The sequence below is a fragment of the Macaca fascicularis genome, chromosome 10 (genome assembly GCF_037993035.2).
Source record: "Macaca fascicularis isolate 582-1 chromosome 10, T2T-MFA8v1.1".
Taxonomy (NCBI): domain Eukaryota; kingdom Metazoa; phylum Chordata; class Mammalia; order Primates; family Cercopithecidae; genus Macaca; species Macaca fascicularis.
The window spans coordinates 117,545,692-117,567,451 of NC_088384.1; the positions used below are offsets into that span (position 1 = coordinate 117,545,692).

Genomic DNA, 21,760 nt, shown 5'->3' on the forward strand with positions numbered 1-21,760 from the left:
TCTTATGAACAGCATGTCTTTGAACCTTGATTTTTTCCCCCATCCTTTCTGACAACCCTTGCCTTGTAACAAGATTCCTGATACTTTCTAGTACATTACTGGTGGGGGTGGAGTCGAATGTAACACTTGTATTTGCGTCTTTGTTTGCTCCTCTCTGTTTGTGATGTCTTTTCCTGCTTCTCTCCTTCCTTGTGTTAATTTGTTTTAGAATTTCTGTTAATTTAGCTCTAGGATTTTTAGCTCGACCTCTCTGCACTATGTTTCAGGGGTTGCTCTAGGGATTACAATATACATCACAGGCTACTGAAAGATTTGGGGTTTTTTGTTGTTGTTAAAAAAAAAAAAAGAAAGAAAGAAAAAAAGAAGTCCGCAGCTTGTGAAGACCAGATCGGATGCGCAAATAAACACGAGACCAGCGAGGTGTTCCCGCCGGTTGGCCGGTTGATTCTCCCGTTAATTGAAAAAGGAGTTTCAGAGTGTTCTAGCTCAGATGACCACAGTGTACACTGAAACTCTTCCTGCCACGGAACTGTATTGATAGTGTAATCAATAATGCTGTACACACTCAGATCAGAGACACACGGCTCCGGCTTCCAGTGACACCTTTGAGATTGTCTACTCACTGCTGAATTTTTAAAAATCCACTCTTAATATAAAAATAACATTGAATTTGAAGATGAACTCCCAGGACCACATAGTGACCCTCCTTCCCTGTTACAATCTGTAGGTAAGCCTCGCATGGCCACAGGAGGACCTCCCAAAAAACACACATGATTTAAGCAGGATCTCCAGAATCTCTGTCCAGGGTGGTCCAATCTTTTGGCTTCCCTGGGCCACATTGGAAGAGGAATTGTCTTGGGCCACACATAAAATACACCAATGGAATAGCTGATAAGCTAAAAGAAAAACGCAAAAAAGTCTCATAATGTTTTAAGAAAGGCTACAGATTTGTGTTGGGTCATATTCAAAGCCTTCCTGGGCCGCGAGTGCTCTGAGGGCCTTGGGTTGGACGAGTTTGCCCTAGCCCTTTACTCCAGCTGTCTTCTGCAAAGGACGAGGGAACCTGGCGTTCGGCCCCAGCTTCTCTCCTCGGAATGAGTTTCTTTCCAGGAGAGGATAGAACCCCACGTGTCCTGAGCCTTGAGTAGAAGAGGAGGGCGTATCATGACTTACCGGCAGCACGGCCTCCAGGCTGCATGGTGGGGGTAGGTTTCCATGCTTACGGTGGTCCTTACTGCCCATGAAAAGGAGCTTCAGACACCCAGGTCCCTCCCGAGCTTCCCCGTACTGTGGTTGTGGAGGTCAGGTCAGGCTGCCTGTGGTTGTGTTTTCGTAGCTCCTGGAGCCCTGGTCGGGGAAGCCAGTGGGCACCTTTGCCCACTCTTCTCAGCGTCAGGCAGTCAGGAGCATCTGGGTTGGAGGCACAGCCCCAGATCCTCCCGCTGCTCACTCTGGCCAGGTCCTTTCACCCTCTATACCTCAGTCTCCCCACCTGGAAGGATAGCAGTGCCTCTTGCTCTGACCTGTTGAAGGTTATGTGGGACTGGGGTGCAGGTGTGCCTGGCTCAGGACAAGGAATCCATGAACGGCAGCTGTGACTTCATTCTCAGTGCCTCCTTTCTACCCTGCTTTAAAGAAGGCGAGCGTGGGTGTGCTAGGGGGACTTCAGGTTGTTTGTGGGCCACCTCTTTAACTGGGCCCTGATGCTTCACACAGTGTCCCTGAGGTCACAGAGGGAGGAGGGCTCCAAGCCAGAATTTAGACCTCAGCCTGCAGACACATGACAGATCCCGACCCACAAACGCAGGCCGGTGCCACCTGCCATCCCACGAGGGCAGGAATATGGGGGTGTCGACCTTGAGCTCCTCACCTCCGTGCTGAGCAGACACCAGGAACAGGGCTTATGAGCGAGGCTTTGGGGACAATGAGGAGACCCTGAATTCATCTCCCTGAGCCGGATGCCTCTGAGTGCTCCTGCCCGCCCCCACTTGTACCATGGAACCTTGTTTTCTCCTCCCCCAGATGTGGGTGTCGATTCTGTCTGTGACAGGGGTGGCCGGAAGGGTCAGTGGCGCCATCATGCAAAGCGCCCAGGAGGCACGGGCGCAGCTTATGTGTCCCTGAGTCATGGACTCGGCCATGAGAACTATTATTATTAGTTTTATGACGACTCTCGTTGCTATGACAACGACCCTGGGTGTGAGGGCTGTCACGTCCCTGTCGGAATCACTCTGGCGTCCTCAACCAGGAGGAGGTGGCCCAGCCAGAGCAGGGCGTTCCCTGGCCTCGGGCTAGTCCTGTGTGTCAGTAACATGTTCACACTACTGTTGTGTTTGTCAAATAATGGAAGTATCATCATAGGCTGTGCTGGGAAATGGAAATTAAATTTTTCGGAGGATACACGGTGGTGATAAAGGATGGGCACCAAGGCAGGCACGTTGCACAATCACCAATTAGGAAGCCACTGCTCACTCGCGTTCCGAATTGCAGCGTGAATTAAGATGCTTGTTTGGGAACAGAGTCCCCAGTACTTGCTCATTAAATTTTCCACATCACGGACGTGGAGAGGGAGAGAAACGAAACTCAGTGTCTTCCCATCTGGGTGGCTGCCTGTGCTTACTGCGGGTCCTGTCTCAGGCCCTGTAGCTTGCTGCAAAGAGACTTGAGTAACCAGGTATATTTGTTGTGCAGGGGAAACACAGAAGGAAGGGAATGCCTGCGTTCTGCAACATGTGCTCTCTCCTCTCAAGACGTGGAGAGGAGAAGACCTCTGGGAGGCGCAGACACTTGCGTATAAGATGGTATTCGCATGAAGGCAGGGCTGTGAGACTCACGGGAAGAGGAGCTGTCTCTACAGTGTTAGGCAGAGGCATTCTCTGGACATGTTAATATTTAGTCTTTATGAATTCTGTTTCCTTCATATCGTTGGCCTGTCAAGTACTTGACCTATAGCCTCACAGCCCATCCGGAGTGAGCCTTGAGGTCGAACTGGCACTGGGACCTCCAGCCCCCACTGTAGGCACGCCCTCACCCACACGGCCACTCTTGGTGTGGAGGCAGGAAATGCAAACTCGTCACATTCCTGGGGCACTCAGCTCTCTTTGCAGCAGTGTGCTAAGTGCGTCTCTCCTTGACATCATGTCATTCGTGTCCGCAGCAGGCAGGCCCCTGGGAGTGGCCCTGGCGAAATGGGGAGGAGAGAACTTTCTTCTCCAACAGACGGTTCATGATTTCCAAGGTGTTCTCTGGTTAAGACCAGAAACATGTTTCTGTAGAGCCCAAAACAGGCCACATCCACTCCTGCTCTGAGCTATGATAGACTTAGGCTGGGGGAGGTGGTGCTGCCATTCACCACCTCCAGTCTCCTTATCTGATGCTTAGAGCTTCATAGTTTAAATGGCAATCATTCCTTGAAGCCTGCAGCTTGCGATAATACAGCTAATACATTATTACATCTGGCTTCCGTGCAGAAGAGCGGCTAGAGACGGGTGGAAAGAGCCCTGAGGTGACTGAGACAAATGGAGTGTGGCCTACTTGGGAAATGCTGAAAAATATTGGTGTTTACCTGGCTACGTACTTGGCCACGGAGAGTCCAGGTGCAAAGAATTTTTTAGGTGAGCAATGCAGCTGGAACGAGGCCTGGCTGAGATTCAGGAGATGGCTGCTGCTATCTCTGCCCCCTCATCCTTGCTGAATCTCAGAACCTTTGGGCCTGCATCTCTGCAGCCCAGAGATGCTGACTCCAGTTGCCCAACAGAGCCGTGGTGAGGCTCAAAGGCCACACAAAAGGAGCGTGTTCTGGAAAGCATGCCACGCCCTGTGAACAGAAGAAGGCACTAGAATACTAGCCATCTTCACAAGCACCATCCCTGCTGCTGCCTCCACCGTTCATTAGGGAGCCACCCATTATGGGATGGACCACCAGACTCAACTAACGAAACTTTTCTGTTCTCTCCTTTCTAGGTAAGTGATTCCGGTGCTAATGCTGGATACGCATGTGCTTGTACATACCTGTCGCGCCTGCGAGAACATGTTCTCCACTCCCCCCGCTCCCCTGAGGATGCCTGAGTGAGGACCCCGTGTAAAGTAAGATGAACCGAGTGGGCGCGTCAGCCCAGGCCGTTGTCCTTTAGTGGGCGTGTGAGGGCTGTGGGTCACAGTTTCTAAGACTGATGGCATTGCATGATCTTGCCTGGTCAAACTTGTGCACATGAAGAAGTGGGGTGGGGACGGGAGCAGGATGAGATAGCTAAGCAGTGCGCCAGAAAAAAATCAGTTGACGTGGACGATCTAACCTGAGAAACCATCATAGAAAATGACGGAGCTCTGCTCCAACGCAGCATCTGCAAGGCCCAAATGAGATAGAACACAGAGTTTCCACGTGAACTTCAAAACCTGCTCCCACGGTGAGGTGCTTTTCCCATTTTAGCAACCTGGTGGTCTAGTGTGTCTTTTTTCCTGAGTGTAGCTTGGAAGCTTCCATCTCTAAATCTTTAACATTTTCTGGGCATTTGCTTTCTGTTTCCCAGGGTTGTCCTGGGACTGGCCTCCGATGAGGCAAAGGTTGTTCTCTTCGTGTAGCCACTGGTTCAAGAAGTGTTTGGGGTTAAAATGTTAAAAATACATAGCTAGAGATTATTTTTCCAGCTCATTGAAAGAGGAGTTACAGATGCAACATTGTCTGTGGTTGTGTGGTTAAGAAGTGTTCCCTTCGCTCCTGAGTCATATGTGAGAAATCTTCCCTCTGACCCTGATACAGAACAATTTGTCACTGTTGGTGAGACTCATATTTGGCTGTGAGCTTCCTGGCATCCAAAGGATAGAGGAAAATAAGAGCACTCAAAACAGTCACCAACATCATGAAGGAGAAGCTACCATTATTTTCTTTTTTGTTACTGGTAGAAATTACTCTTACCAGAACTAGCTTATTCCATAAGAATTATTCTGTACTAGGGCTCCTGTGTTGGAGATATCAAATAATACATTAAACCACATTCTTAACATTTCTGGAGAAAACACAGTGGAGGGTTCCTTGTGGTGGTTTGGGGCAATTTATTTACTGAAACAGTGGGACATGGAAGTGTCGCTCACCGTGAGTATTTCTGCAGGTCAAAGATGATTATGCCTAAATGAATATTCTTTTATTGGCTTGATGGAATCCCAGGGAGAACCTGGAATACCTCAAAAAATAGACGCGTTATAAATACTGTGATCGGTATTCCTCCCAGCCAGACCTTGATGAGAATTAGACAGGAGGCCCCTTGCCTGGGGTCAGGCTGCAGATGTCCTGGGGTGTTGGTGGATGGAACAGCTGGCTCTAAGAAACGGGACATGCATGATCAGGGTGAGATCCTTTGGGGAGAGAAGCAGCTCAACTTGGGCCCACAGGAAATGTGTCCGTTCAGAGTTGCAGGTGAAGCAACAGGTGAGTCAGGCAGGCGTTGATTAGATCTTCAGTCAGTTGCTCCACGTTGCAAATATGAAAGACTTGCTTTTAAAAAAGGACAAAGGAAAATAGGAAAAGAGGTCGTAAAAGTAAAGATAATCAGCCAGCATTACTAAAAGTGAATAGAAAATTTCTTCTGAAAAAGCAAGTGAGTGCGGTATTTGGGATCATGAATGCTGAAGAGTGTGTCCTGGATGTTGGCGTCGGGTCATCACTGGCCCTAAATCTCCTCAAGTCTCATAGAAGGGTGTAGGTCGTATGTTAGAGGTCATACGTCATAAGGACATAGGTCGTACTTCAACCTTGAATTCAGGGAATAGCATTTGGCTTTAGGGTAATTGACTCCAATGTGGAATGAGCCACATTCTCTATGCATTGGGATAATACTTATTTATCATGAAATACATTATTATTAACTAGTGATATAAATTACTGTTTATTAAACTTATAATACTTATTTATCATGAATACATTATTATTAACTAATGATATAAATTACTGTTTATTAAACAATTTGTATTGAATATTATTCAACATTTCAAGCCTGTGGGTACAGTGGACACAATTTTCTTGTGACTTTCGTCTGAGTATCGGCATCTGTTCCCACTATGTGAAGGTGTGTTTGCCGTCTGAACTCGGCGTGTCTTTGGCTCACCCAAGCGGGGAGAAGAACATGAGCCAGGTCAGCCAAGGAGGCCTTTGCTTGTGGTCTGGTTTTCTGTAGGGGCCAGAGATATGCCCCCATCCTACTCACCATCCCTGGGCCACAGCGGCCTTCCCCATGTCCTGTTGTTGGACCGAGGCACGCCTGTCTTGGGAACAAGGACCTCACTATTTGCAACTTTCTTGGAGGGCCTTCAAGATCTCAGAGCTCTGTGCCTCAAATCCTGCAGGTAGCACTGAAGACTGGAGGCTGTTCCAATGGGGCTGGCTCCGTGGCCGGCCACGCACTGGGGCCTGAGCCTCCACTGCTCTCTGGGCTGCCCACATCTTCCTATGGCTGAGACTGGCTTAGCCTGAAACTCAGGAGGTTCCTCTCTCAAGGAAGCCTATTAGATACTCAGATGTTCAGATTGTGATTTTTTTCTCACTGTCTCCAGAGACACATCTGCAACTGAAATGATGCTTGGGATGGCTCCTTAAACATGACCTTTGATAGAGGTGGGGTGTTTGTGGTGACATCCTCGGCCTTCCTTTAACTCAGGGGCTCTCGACAGGGAGGCGGGGGGGGGGGGGGTGGCTTTTGAAGTCCATAGAGGTTATGACTGCCCAAGATCCCACCATAGGCAATAGATCCATTTCGTCCTGACTGCATTCCTCCAGGTGCAGACACGTGTGGTGGCTGCTTTGCAGCAGAGCAGAGGATCCATGCTCCAGCCCCTCGTTAAACACCCGGCCTCACCTGCATGTCAGGCACAATCTGGACATTGCAGTGACAGCGCCTTTGCCACATGCGAATCTGACTAATGGCCTAAATTGGTACCAGAAGAACAATTATGTGGGCTCTTTCCTGAGGGCTGTGCGTGGTGGCGCTACCCTTGATCTCGGCACAGAGTCGGTCAGAAAGCACACACTCCGCTTCCCTACCCGCACACGCGTCCTTATCACTTTCACCGTTCCCTCCCCAGGGGCTTGATTTTGAAGAAGTATCTGGTTTCATGGAGAAAATAGAAGATGAAACAGCAAAGTCAGGCCACTCAAAGTGCTGCGAATGTGGGGGAAGGGGTTTCTCTTTCGTTACACGGCTCAGCGTTCGTCGTTCGCTCTTTAACATTTTGCTTAAGATGTGGGGCCGGAGGCTGTTTTCCTGGTGGAGATTATTTTAAAATCCTCATCTGCTTTCAGTCATGTCTGGGAAGGGAGGTAGGTGACGCGAGCGAGGCTGATCGGGGGGATTCGGTTCAGTGTCGGGTGTTTCACCGTTTACAGCAAAGTGGTGGCTAAAAAGAGTTAAATGAAGACGAGAGCAGGAGAGAGCAGCATCGTCGTCAGCCTGGCCTTCTGCTACCGGCCTGTCTAGAGGGTGGAAATGAACGCTGAACCCTCTGAACGCAGATTCAGTATGTTTCAGAGCATTTCTAGGAGTTAGGCGTAGCTTCAGGACGGCCCACTTTGGAATCCAGTCAGTGGGAGCATAGTGTTAAGTTCAGGAGTGAAAGGTTCTGAGGGTGACTCTCTCTTTTGTCTTTGCAGCCTGTGATTGTAAGGAGAGAAATTAGCACTGCAGATGAAGGAGGCCGGCACTCGCCTTTGGAACTGTGCAGGGGGCCCCAGTGTCAGCGTGGACCAGGGAAAAAGTGCCCTTCCTAACGCTTGTGCCCCACTCAGCACTTGCTTAGGAAGGTCTGTGCCAGGGCCAAGGGGCATGGGTATGGCCACTTTTATTCTTTCCTGTAGAATCCATGATTGACCCTGTGCTTGGCATCCTGCCTGGGAAGCCACAGACGCTCAGTGCAGGTTGGCACGAAAAAGAAAGATGGAGGGAATTGGTACATGAGAGTCTTTGCTCCCAAGACGCTAATATTATTGTGTGCTTTTAGGGCAATGCAGTCTTCATGTTTGCTTATGTTAAGATGAATGGGTTTATTGATTGCCCCATAGTCTTCATAGTCCATGAAGGTCCACGTGGTGTTTCCATTCTTCCCTATTAATAAAAGTGGAAAATCTCTATTGATGTGTTGAGAAAGGAACTCAGACATGCAGGAATCTGCCAGGTCCATTCAAAGTCTGGAGATGGTACCAAACATGGTGGCTGAATTAGACAACTGCAGTTCAAGTATCATAAATTAACCTCACACTGGATGGGATTTGAGAGTCATTTGCTCCCCATAAGAATTCTGAACGTGGAGAACAACAAAACCAAAGTGACTTTATTATTTGCGTTAAATATTTACACAGAGGGGAGTAAACAGTGTGTGACACCCTATGACAGAAATGAATCTTTCCCAAAATGACAAGTTAGGAAACGTATGCGTCCGGTGCAGAGTAAAGACGCTCGTGCATCTTCTTTGCATATGTGGTGCAAGCAAAAAGCAAAACTCTAGACAATTCTCTGTCCTTATTAAAATCCAGTTACAGTAATAGCTCAGCCTTAAACTTGAAACATTATGAATGCAATATAAATGTTTAAACAGTTTGGTTGCATAATTCTTCAGTTCACATTTCCTACCATTGGTGACCTGGTTCTCAATTGTAGCTGGCTTTCTGGGATCTATTTGGTAAAAGAAATTTCAAGACCATGCTACTGAATACATCACATTGTATCCACATTATTATTATTTTCTTTCTCCCTTAAGGATTAAGCTTCCATTTTGGCAACTTTGCCAGTTGGGCAGAATTGTAATCAGATAATTAATTGTATCAAAGAATTAATTCAGTGGATATTTACATGGTTCCTACTAGGTGCAGGTCATTTTGCTGTATTTACTTATAGAGATGAGTCTGCCTGCAGGAGCTGGGGAAGAAAAAGTCTGAGCCAACTCTAGCGTTGGGTCGACCTGCGTGTGATGAGAGCAGCAACTCACGAGAGGCTTTCTGGGGGTCTCGAGGGCAGGAATATTCACTGGGACTTGCTGTGTCTAACTCACTCTGGGTGGGACCTGCTGGGAGAAAGGAGAGAGGCTGGAGGGTGGTGCTGGGTAGGGTTTAAACATCTGAGAAAGGAACTATGGACCCTGGAGGTTTGCAGAATACTCAGATTTGAGCAAAGAAACAGCAAGGTCCACCTATTCAGACATGAGGCTGTGGATGCCCCAGGCTGCTAGAAGGATTAAAATTACTCGAATCGATGGCTCGTAACCACACTGGCTTTCCAACAGTGCAGCTTCAGTGAAATATGCTCCATTTTGAGACTTTTGAGTATTTTGTTTTCCTAAGTGAGTCTGCAGCGTGTGTGAGATTGTTTAGCAGAATGTAGTTTCTTGAGTCAGATGCAATAACTAAAAATAAATACATATCCACGTATACACAACAGACATTTATAAATATATACATTTTCCCCAAAGGTAGTTTTTCCAAAAGCTAGAATAGCTTTTGGTACCACATCTAATTAGGAGATTGTAGAACAAGGCACAGCCATCTTGATTATAATGACCGTCTTCAGATAATGCAGTGTTAAATTAGCTCACTCAACAGCTACTTTGTAAGTAGATTTGGTTTATTTTTAGTTCTTATTGGAAGCCGGGAATCCAAATGGAGATGGAGGGTTTTCCGGGAGCACGGGAGATTGCTGGCCAGCAGCGCGTGACTGGGCTGCTCTTCTTAGAAGTTTGCTGTGTGTTGCGGGAGGAGATTTTAAGTAAAACCCACAATACAGGTGGAGTTCACTGTGTCTCAGGCACCAGCTTTCACTCTAAGAAAAATCAGATGATTTTTCTAGGAAAAAAAAAAGGTACCTTCTGCAAAATACCTGACCCATACTCCTCAAACCAACCAGGTCACCAAAAACAAGGAAAATCTGAGAAACCGTCACAGCCAAGAGGTGTTTAAGGACGTGTGAGGACTCAATGTCATGTGGGATCCTGGGACAGGAAAGAGGCAATAGGGAAAAGCTGAGGCCATCTGATTGAACTCTGGACTTCATTAATAACAACGTACTGACACTCATTCTAACAAATGTTCCATGCTGAGGTAAGATGTGAACAGCGGGGGAGACAGGGCGGGATCTCTCTGTGCTATCTTTGCAACTTTTCTGTAAATCTAAAACTATTCTGAAACAAAAGGCTCGCTTTAAAATGTATAAACAAGATAATTTAAAACACCCATGACTCCACCATCAGGAAGACATGACTGTCAGGATGGGGTTGTATCCAGCTGTCTCGGTGCACACTGTTGTGCAGAGGGAGACCATACTCGGCATTCAAGTTTACTGCGTGCATTTTCCCTTCATGTTCTGCAAACATGAGCATCCTTCCTGTGTCCCTAAAACTGTGTTTGGTCAATCAGACAGTCAGTGTGTAAATAAATGCCACCTCAGAGAACATTGCCTCCCCCTAAGAGTGGAAGTAAATATGCAAATGATTCTATGTAACAAGACACAGAAGATCCCAAGCAGTGCGTGTGCCCCCCACTGAGCTGGGTCTTAATGCTCGCAGTGGCAGACGGCAGCCTGGAGAAGTCCCCACCAGGTGAGAAGCCAGTCCTCGGTGACCGGGGCCACTTCTCGTGCCTGTGCACCCTCAGCCACACGGGTGCCCCCACCCCTAACCCACTGGCGGGCTGAGGACTGTGCGGTCGGCCCTGAGCTCGCTAATGACAAGCTGGGGACTGTGGCTGGGTCACCTGTATTGGGGAGGCCCCCTCGCTGAGCAGAGCAGGGGGACGGTGGCAGAGCCCACTGTGATGGGTGACAGACTAGACTGTGGCAGGGTGTGTAATAGAGAACCAAGACAGGGGTGTGTGTTCAGGAGGACCTGGTGGCAGGAGGGGGCATCCAAGTGGCTTCTAAGCGGCAGTGCTGAAGGCAGGGCTGGCCTCAGGATGGGCAGTGAAGCCCAGACGCTGCCCGCCTGGAATGCCTGGCTCAGCCTGGGTGGCCACCGGGATTTGAGCAGTTTCTTCAGCCGCTCTGAAGCAGCACAGAAACCTCTACTGGCAGCTAGGGCTGGACTGAAAGGATGCTAACTTCCTGCCCGCCTGCAGCCCAGAGGGCAAGGAGGGCTTGGGCTGGGTTGGCAAGTGGCTCAGAAATCAGGGAGCTGGGTTCTGCCCCTCCCCACTCTGCCTCCACAGCACCAGCTGCTGTGTTAACATCCTCAGGGCAGGAGCAGCCTCTCTCCCAGGCCTCTCCCAGTGCCATCGTGGCACATGCTCGCAGCATGGACCTGGACCTGCCTGGGTTCTAAGCCAGTCTTTGGAGGAGGTGTGGGGTTCACTGTGCCTGGTTGGAGCAGCAAACCCCACACCCCTGCAGATGGTAGGGTGGGCCCAGGCACAAAGGCCGTGGCGTCCTGCAGCAGAAGAGCCAGCTGCCTGTCTGTGGTGGGTCCTCTGAGACGGTGGAGGACTTGGGGCATGAATGATGTCGCCCGCCTTGTCAGTGTCTAAGCAGAATCCCCAGCTCTCACCATCAGCCAGTGCCCAAACTATGCCTCCTGCCCACAGAGGGACCTGCCCACGGAGGGACTGATGCTGCCCCAGGGAACATTAACACAGGAGAAGTGAGACCTGGACAAGGGCAACCATGATTTGGTGACTCCAGGAGGTGGGTGACTCTGAGCTGTGAGACAGGCATCAGTGCCACTTGCTTTGTTGGGGTATCAAGCCAGGCTTCCTGGAGGAGGAGGAGAAGGAGGCATCCAAGATGGGCCCTAAGGGAAGCTGAGCATGTGAATGCTGAGTGGGAGGACGGTTCTTCCCAGCCACCCAGCAGCCTGGCAAGAGGAGGGTACCAGGGTGGGGGACAGGACCATCGTGCCGGGGCCAGAGGTGCGCACACAGCCGACCCACACCCCAGGGCTGAAGGCCAAGCCAGGCGGGAGGGAGGAGTCAGGGACAGGAGTGGCAGTCATGGAAGGGGAAGAAGGGGCTGAAATTCTGAGATTTGGCTGAGGCTGCACCAGTCAGCGAACAGGCTCTGGGTATCCAATATCACAGTCCAGAGGTCACTTGTCCCACCGAAGTCTCAGGAAAACAGTGGATTTCCACTGGCAGATGCTGGCGGCTGCAAGCGCTCTATGCAGCTGGCATCTCAGGATGTAATGGAGCAGAGCCTCATATTTTAGGGGTAAAAAAGGAGGGAAAGAGAGAAAAGGGGTGGGGGTATTTTTCCATATGGCGAAGGTTCTCATTAAAATCAATTGTAAACTTAGCTAATGGCTGGGTTCATGTCATTTGGAGATGGCTGTAAATATCAGCTGCATCTATATTCAGCGTTTGAAATGTTCCTATTGAAAGCCTATATAACTCTGTGAGTGTTTTCCAGTGCAGTGTTATTCATTTAAAGTTGTTTGAAAATCTGATCAGAAAGAGCTTCAACCCAGAAATTTAGTGATTTGCAATATGCCAGCATCTATGCTGTCAGCGCTCCCGCTGCGTGGAGCTCGGGAAAGGACACCCAGGAGAATGTGTACTTGGCGTGTGCTGTGTGTTTTCGGGGGGCCAGGAACGTGCATTCAGTGGGGTTTCTATTTGCCCAGGAGGATTGTGATGTAAGGCACGAGGCCTGACTCTGGAGATGTCTGGTGCATGGGAGTTTGTGTGGAAGCTGGAGTTGGCCAGCCCCTGCCTTAGCCTCTGTCAAAGAGTTGGAAGGGCACATTTGCTATCGGAATGCCCACATGCCTGCTGGGCTGATGGCATTCCAAAAAGAAGAGAGATTCATTCCACATAAAATGCCACCACTGTCTACTGCCCCAGGAACGTCCCACGGGTGCCAGGGTTGATGACTGACCTCAGGACTAGGTAGCTCCCATTACTGCTTGGTGGCTGAAGACCCATAGTGGGATTATTTGGGGGATTACATTGCTGGGGAATTACATTGCTTGGGGGATTATGGGGCGGGAAGGTGTGCCCTCCATTATTTAGAGGAGGCGGGTCGAAAATTGTATTAGGCTGTTCTTGCGTTGCTGTGAAGAAATACCTGAGACTGGGTAATTTATAAAGGAAAGAGGTTTAATTGACTCATGGTTCTGCAGACTTTGCAGGAAGCACGGTGCCAGCATCTGCTCAGCTTCAAGGGAGGCCTCAGGAAGCTTCCAATCATGGAGGAAGATGAGGGGGTGGGGCAGACATGTCACATGATGAAAGCAGTAGTGAGAGAGAGAGAGAGAAAGTTGGGGGCTGGTGTCTCACACTTTTCAATAGCCAGATGCCCTGTGAACTCAGAGCAAGAGTCCAATCGTCACCAAGGGGATGGCCCATGCCATTCATGACGGATCCAGATACCTCCCCCCAGGCCTCACCTCCAACACTGGGGATTCCATTTAACACAAGATTTGGTGGGGACAAGTATCCAAACTACATCATAAGTGAATGAGGTAGAATATACCTGCAGGGCGGGACTGTGTCATCCATGGAATAGCCAGGCCTTGCCTTTTGGAATGTGTGCGCGTCAGAATCACCTGGGGAGCGTCCGCCCCACTCCACACCACCAGAAATCCACACTTGGGGGCCAGGGGACTGGAAGTCATCTTCCCTTTTCTGGATCCCTTCCTGCCCCTCTAACTATGGCTTGTGCCGGGAAGACCCTGCTCTGCACCTGCTGCCACACAGACTCGTGTGTTTCACCACAATGCAGAATTCATTTTAAAAAGTCCTTCCCCTAAAGCAAACTACTGAGGCTAGACGGTAGACTCAGAGATGCCCTCTCTGCAACTACTAAGAAAAGGATCCTCAAAGAAGCTTCTCTCTGCTTTGACCAGCAGCAGGTACTTCCCAACCCTCACTTAAGTCTATTTATAGCATTTTTCAAATATGCTCATGAATCATAAAATATGTGTATGCAATAAGCGACTTTGTGGCCATTTTCTAGATGGAGAAGGAAAGAGGAGAGAGATGTTCATGTCTGGCAAATGTCTAGCAGACGTTCAAGAGACCTCCAAGCTTCTTAATCGGAAAGTGAGCTAATCACTTTGCCTAAGATTAAGGCATCCTGGGTGCCTTCCCATATCTTGGTCCTCAGTGTTGATTTCCTGCTCTGAGGGCACTGATACACTAAATTGTGAAACTCATTTTTTTCATGGGTATACTGTAGAATAAATATCTGGAAAATTCTTACATTCCTGATAAGATCCCTACAGAGAAAGAATCCCCTCTATCTGTCCCTGAGAACTGTGAAGCTCGCCTGCTGGGATACTGAGATTTCACAGTAGGCTGAGAACACCCTCCATCCGCATTGATTTATTCTTGTTTCCTCGCCTGCAAGGACTGTGATCAAGCTCGTGTGTTTACTGGGATGTGGGTGAGCTTGCTGGCTCTTAAGTATGCTGAGTAGTAAACTGGGGAGAGGCTCCCCTCCTGCAGCCAGGTTCCTGGGCTGCCCGGTGGTTCGGCCCGTGGATCCTGAATGCTCTCTGATCAAGGCTGTGTGGGCAGTCGCCTCACCAGGTCATCATCTCTCAAGGGTTAACCACGGCAGTGACTGGAGTGTGTGTGTGAGTGTGACCCTCAAAGAAAAGACCCCAAGAGGTCTTATAGCCAGGCCCGGGAAGGGAATTGTCCTGCATGGGAACCAGTGAGACCCAATCATTTCAACCAGCCATACCTCTTCTAGGTTGCCCATTTCCACTTCATAATAAGCTTCCTCTGGCCCAAGGCCTAGAAGAAAGGGAGGTTACGTGGCTGAGTCTATTAAAACATCTGTCGCCAAAGCCCCACTCACATCCTGACCTAGTTCTACAAGTGCCAGCTTATAAAAGACCAAAAGTAGGTCATCGGAGGGAGATGAGTGGGGCGAGGGGAACCACCATTTCATGAGCAGTCACTTAGAAATGTTCCAACGCCGGCATCCGAAGAGTCACGGACACGCCGGGCAGAGTGTCCAGGACCCACTGTCTCGTTTCTCAGTGGTGCCTGGGGACCTACAGCAGGTGGCCCTTGGGGGCGGCCGCTGACGACGAGCACGCACACCCCAGGAGCACGTCCGTTCCTTGCTCTTCGCGGAAGCTCATGCTCGTGGGCACAGGAAATGAAAATTCCTGAAAGAGGACCAGCCTCTCAGTCTTCACAGGGACATAGATGGATTTGTGATTGAGCTTGTTCAGTTTGTTTGTTTTGACCAATTACAAATTCAGTCCATCAAATTGTGATTGTTAACAGTAGGATCAGAGCCCTCGTAGAGTTTTGGTTTTTTTTCATTTTCAAAGCACACGTGCCCTCCACTTGCAAAATGTATGAAGGAGGCTGTGCCGTCAATGAGCAACGCCTCCCTGGAAACCTCGCGGGCTTTTGTCCTACAGGTAGGGCGTCCATTCCTCCCTTTCCAGGCACACACAGCCAGCAGCCGCCATTGGCCCCTTCCGTTTGGCCTGGAGCCCTGTCCTCCTGCAGCTGGTCCCAGGATCTGGCCCTTCCTGCCGCAGGGACTTCCTGTTGCTATTGCTCAGGCCCATGGGCTGTGATGCCACAAGGGTGCTGGGCGCAGGGTGGAAAGGGAACATCCCGGGTCTCTACAAGTTGGCCAGCACGACTGCGGGGGCTAACGTCCTTCCAGAACGGACCCTCTGTTGACTTTACACAATGTTGACAAAGGGCCTGGGGCCATCTGAGAACTTCTGTGCTCATTTCATGCCAACCTCACAGCAGCCCCAAAGCCCATGTTTTTGCCGTCCTCTCCAGGCTGCAGGTGGAAACCAAGGCACAGAAGGCACCAGGCCGCCATGGTGCACGGCTGTGGAGGAGGAAGCAGGGCCCGGCATTCCGTGCTCCCTGGTGTTCTAGCAACAAGGCTGCTCTCTGGAGGCCTTAACCCCTGCCACCTTCCCTCTAAGCAGTCTCACCTCTGGAAATTGACCACTTTTCTTTTCTCTGAAAAACAATTTTAAAAAGCATCTGACAGCCACAACCTGTGTCCCAAGGAAGCTGTAACCAGCTGCAGGCGAGAAGCAGCCACACCTTCCCTAGAGTGGAGGCCCCTCTGGCCACCCACTCACTGGACACCTGTCCCAGGCACCACGGGCCTGGCCTCCGAGCCCCACAGCCTCTTTCCTTGCTCCCTGTCACTGTTACTGAACCCATCTGGGGTCCACTTGCCCAGCACAATAAAGCCAAGCGTCCACGCCAAAGTTTCGCAGCGGGAGGAAGGAGGGCATTTATTTGCAGGGCGCCAAGCAGACAGAATGGGGCAACACCACGGGAGATCGGACCTCCTGGCTGGCTCACAAGCAAGAGATTTTAAAGGCAGGGGCACGTCTCAGGAAGGCAGAAGCCACAGGCAAAATCATAAATCAATACATGGCCTAAAAAGGAAATCTCAAAGTGAGGGCTGACAGGCCATAGGTAGATCCAGCAATTCTCTGATTTGCAGTTGGTTAAGGATTTGTCTAAAAGCTTGGGGTCATCAGAAAGGAATGCTAAGGTCTGGCTGGTGGGTATGACTTTCTTCAGGCCCCTCAGAAGAAGGTTGGAACAAAAAACAGTGGTCAGGGTTCAGGCCTCAGTTTCCCCCCCTCTGATGTCTACGTGACAGTGGTTGGCATTTTCCGTCTGGTGGGGGTCCAGGTTTCTGAAAAACAATTCAGGGATGTAGGTCAAGATGTTATCTTTGGTTTCCACGTTCTAACTTCCTTGGGGGCCTATGGTTTTAGGCTATTGTTACCTTCTCACTTTTATCAAGTTGCTCGTTTATTTCTCAGGGTTCGCTGGGTGCCTGGAATTTCCTTTGACGGCACTCAAGATTTTCCTTTATTTCCATGCTGGGGGGCCTAACAGGCCCCTAAGAGGGGTCCCTGCCCTATCTCATCGCTGGCTTGTGAGAGGACCATAGGCAAGTATGCACTGGGGCTGAGGTTTGCTGGTAACAAGTACATGGACATGACCTTTGGCAATGCAGCTGAATTGAAACCAATAGATTATCGTGCCTCTCAAAACACAGATTGAATGTGGGCCTCGATATTCATCGTCTCGAGAACAGCTCTGGAATTGTGGGCAGGAGGATTTAGAAGGTCATCACTGTAATGTTTTCTACGAGAGGCACCTGGGCAGCAGCCATGGGGTAGCAGGAAGGGCCCAAGACCTCCCTGGAGGCTCAGGACACACCTGCCTACGCCATTGCCTGGCATCGGGGTGGGGGTGGGGGGCACGGCTGGGCCCCTGCCCTGCACCTGAAAACAAGACTCCAGCTCTTCCCAGGCTCCTGCCGAAGTGCCAGGCACAGAGCCTGTCGCTCAGAGCCTGTCGCTCAGAGCCTGTCGCTCAGAGCCTGTCGTTCAGAGCCTGTCGCTCAGAGCCTGTCGTTCAGAGCCTGTCGTTCAGAGCCTGTCGTTCAGAGCCTGTCGTTCATGATCGTGTGGTGAGTTGGGAGGAAAGAAAACTGGAATTTTTTGTTTAATGCAAAACGTCCTTGCTTTTACATTTTGGCAAAAACATTGAAAAGCTTTAACATCTCCAGGTGGCCCAGCACCGGCAGGCCCTGCTGCTGTCCATCACCGTTTGGGCTTCTGGTTCTGGGGACTCCGCTGTGTGGTCACCCTCGCAATGTGGCCTGGGAACCTGCAGTGAGCATACAGCAGGAACCTGCAGGTCCTAGATTGTCACAAAGGAGGCCGCAGTCTCCAAAAGCCGCGTGTACGATAGGGAAGCACTGGTGTCCACACTGGCAAAGCCAGTGAGGACCCTCCTGGGCTCATTAGCTTAGATCCTGGTTTCCCAGTGGATGGAAAGGGGGACCCTCCCCATGACGGCTGCAGAAGGACGGTGTGGGGCTTTCTCTTTTCCCTTCTGAGCTACAAAATCTGCCTGTTGGGTTGTCCCTCCCTCCCCTCCTTCCCTCCCAAGTGTCCTTCATAAAGATGTAATTGAGCTGTGGATTCCTCCAGTCAGAGGAGTCACTCCACACAGAAATCCCAGGCACAAATATCCAGCTGTTCCTGGGATGAGATTCGGGGCTCTGGTGTAGTCTACCCCACCTAGCCATTGCCTCTCTTTTAGCTACAACTGGGAAGGAAAGCTATGATGCCCAGTTACAAATGAAGCAAAATAATTGCCTCTGACTTTTTTTGTTCTTGTTGGAAATCCACTCTCCTAGCTTGCTCTCTCTCGCTCTGCTCTTGCTCTCTCCATCTCTCTCGTTTGCTTTCTCTGTTTCCTGCGTGGCTTGCCCAGTTCCCCTGCAGTCTATCCCGCCATCCCGGAGTCTATCCCACCATCCCTCACCCCTCCTGCCTGGTTTCCTGGATGCTCCGGGATAGAATGTGGAACTTCTCCAGCCCCATCTTCCACCGGGCTCTGGAACGCCCCCCAGTGCGATTCCACCACAGGCAGCTCCCTCACCACGGGGGTTCGCCTCGTGCTCTGCATTGCACTGGCAGAGGGGCAGCACAGGACTTAACTCTGCAGCCAGGCCCTAGGGCCGTGGGCCGGAGGGGACGCTGGCCACCTCTCTCACCCTAGAAGCTGCTGCAGGTGTCCGCCCTGGGGACTGGGCAAAACAGGGACCGGCCCACAGACCCACCGCCTCCACCCTAACCAGAGCAATCCATTCCTGTTCCTCTCCCTCCTCCCTCCTTCTGTCCCCTCTGCTGATGCCGTGGTCCCTGAGCAGTCACAGGGCCAATGTCTGTGACACACGGAGCCCCCATCGGACACTATATGAGCTCATGGGCATCACCTCTGACTCCTTCCTCATCACCAGAGGCCGTTACAGCTTCCATTTTATAGACTGGGAGGCGGAGCCCCAGAGGCCGAGCCGGACGTCCATGTCAGGGAGTCTAACGGCAGGTTCTCACTACCCTGGAAACTACATCTGCCTCAGACCTGCCCCCCTGAGTCACAGCATCACAGGAAACCGTTTACAAGGTCATTTGGCAGAAAGCTCAGTGGCTAAGCTATTTTAAAGCAAAGTATCAGACCCTCAGAGAGGCCGGACTGATTGTAATAGCACAGGGCCACAGCACCGGCTCAGGATGAAATGTCAAACCACGGCCCGAGAGCAGGCGCTAAAAATAACTGGGTGCTGTTCCCAGGTCAGCAAGCGTGGGTTCAGCAATCACACTCGGCTCCTTCTCAGGAACCTGGGCTCGCTGTCCACACAGCCCCTACTCCCCTACTCCCTGGCTCCTCGTCCCGGCGAGGAGCTGCAGGTACCCTCAGCCTGTCAACCTTTCAACTCCTCTGACGAGTCCTATGTTTGTAACGTGGGGTGTTTTCAATGTGTTGGGATGTCATACAGGCCCTGAAAAATGCAGGAATGATTCGTGGCCAGCCAGACGGCTCTGCACGGACTGCAGAGCCCAGTGTGGCCAACACCCAGCTCGAGTCACACTCCGTCTGCCCTCCCAGAAAGCTCCCCCAGGCCCCTTGCAGCCACCATCCCTTCACCAAAGGGTAACCAGATTCCTGTATTCCAGCTTTCTAGATATTGCCGGACTTTGAACTTCAGGTAAATGGAATCCCTTTTTGATTTTAGAAGTGAGATCTCACTCTGTTGCCCAGGCTGGAAGGCAGTGGCGCAGTCACAGCCCACTGCAGCCTCCAACTCCTGGGCTCAAGTGATCCTCCCACCTCGTGTGGGGCTGTGTAGCTAGGGCCACAGGTGTACAGCACATTGCACAGCTAATTTTTTTACTTTTTGTAGAGACAAGGTCTCACCATGTTTCCCAGGCCGGTCTCAAGCTCCTGGCTTCAAGTGATCCTTCTACCTTGGCCTCCCAAGGTGCTGGAATTACAGGTGTGAGCCACCGTGCCTGGCCTGTGGACTTTTGTGTCTGGCTGCTTTTAAGAGTCAGACTTGTTTATAGTCCCCCCAGTGGAGGATGAATTCGAGCACAATTCCTGCCTTCTTTACTCCTGACCTTGGAACTTGGTGAGTGGCTGAGCCCCTTGAGCTGCAAAGTGAAGAGAATGACAGCAGTATCCCTGTGGGACCTCAGCCTGGAGGGAATGAACGAGGAGGGGCGTGGGACGTTTATTCAGGACAGGAACGGCACACTCAAGGTCACCATTTGTCTTATTCTTGTCAGCTATTACATGTCTCATTTTATGGTTTTCATCCTGAAATACGTGGTCAGTCCAGGGTTTTTCATTTTAGCTGAGTTACCTTTTATTTATTCTCAGTTCTGTCCCATGCAGATGCCTCACAAAACCCATATACCCCTCAGGATCCCTCCCCCAGATGCACAGACACAGCCAGAACAGCTTCTGGGGCTGATTGCCCCTGGATGGGCCTCTCGTGTGTGGGTTTGGGGGCAGGAGCTGCCTGCCTCCCCGCGGAGGGAGGATGCCTCAGCCCAGGTTACCTGATCCCTTCTCAGGCGCTATTTTCCCCGTGCGGATAAGGCCCTCAGTTTTCTAAAGAACTTGCAAGAAATCATGATGCTACTGCAAGGGTTTAGTGCTCATTCTTCACTCACTGTGTCTGGGATACTAGGTGGGTGTTTATTCCACCACCATCCCTTTATCAAATGCCACTAGTTCCTAGGCCAGGAAGCCTGTGCCTCTCCACAGGCTGACTGCATGCTGGTGGTCTAATTCCCACTATAAAGTGGAGGACTCCCAGGTGCAGAGATGGGCTCCTAACCACCACTTCCCTGTGATAAGTCTGTGCCACCTAAAGGAAAAGTACCTTATCAGGCTGGAATTTGGCCAAATTCTCTATTATGATGAAGCTGTCTATCATCCATCCATCATCCACTCATCATCCATCATCCATCATCCATCATCCATCATCCACCCATCATCCATCCATCCATCCATCCATCCATTCATCGCTTCATCATCCATCATCCATCCATCCATCCATCCATCAGCCATGCATCCAGCCATCATCCATCCATCCATCATCCATCATCTACCCATCATCCGTCCATCATCTGTCATCCAACCATCATCCACCCATCCATCCATCATTGATTCACCATCCATCTGTCCATCAATCATCCATCTATCATCCATCCATCTATCCATCATTCATCCATCATCCTTCCATTTGTCATCTCTCCATCCATCCATTTATCATCCATCCATCATCATCCACTCATCTACCCATCATTCATCCACCTACCCATTTATCCATCCATTCATCCTTCCATCCATCATCCTTTATTCATCCTTCATCCACCTATCATCTGTCATTCATTCATCCATCCATTCATCCATCCACCCCTCATCCATCCATTAATCCATCATTCATTCATCCATTCATCCATCCACCCATTATCCATTCGTTCATTTATCATTCATTCATCAATCCACACATCATCCATCCATTCATCCATCATTCATTCATCCACCCATCATCCATTCATCCATCATTCATTCATCTATCCATCCATTATTTATTCATCCTTCATCCATCCATCATCCATCTAACCATTATCCATCATTCATCCATCATCCATCCATCCATCCATCCATTCATTCTTCCATCATCCATGCATTCCCAGAATGCACACACATGAAGCCCTATCCACAACCCCCAAATGGGCTTTCAGTAAGTGGTTGAGTATGACCATCTCCCCTCCAGTGACCAAAGCCTAGAAGCCAGGTGCTTTAATGGAAGTTTCCACCACAAAATTCTGGACTCTTGGCATCCCATTCACAGTCCACAAGGAAGAAGAGCTTAAAAAGCTTAATAACATGTGGTACCTTCATAGGATGATGTGTGCCTCTGTCTTTGAAAACTGACTTCAATCACTCTTTTAACACTTAATGACTTCTTAG

At 50.2% G+C, this 21,760-nt stretch overlaps 1 protein-coding gene across 2 annotated transcripts in view; it reads left to right on the forward strand.

The window, feature by feature from the left end:
- The window catches only part of CDH4 (cadherin 4), a 687,747-nt gene that overhangs the window by 239,594 nt on the left and 426,393 nt on the right, over positions 1-21,760 (forward strand). The window contains exon 1 of one of the 2 annotated variants that reach the window (XM_065523362.2): positions 3,388-3,614. The exons of the other annotated variant lie outside the window; for it this stretch is intronic. Within the exon in view, the coding sequence (XP_065379434.1) occupies positions 3,542-3,614 (73 nt within the window). The 5' untranslated portion in view covers positions 3,388-3,541. Of the gene's footprint in view, positions 1-3,387; positions 3,615-21,760 lie in introns of those variants that run through there. 2 annotated transcript variants of the gene reach the window in all.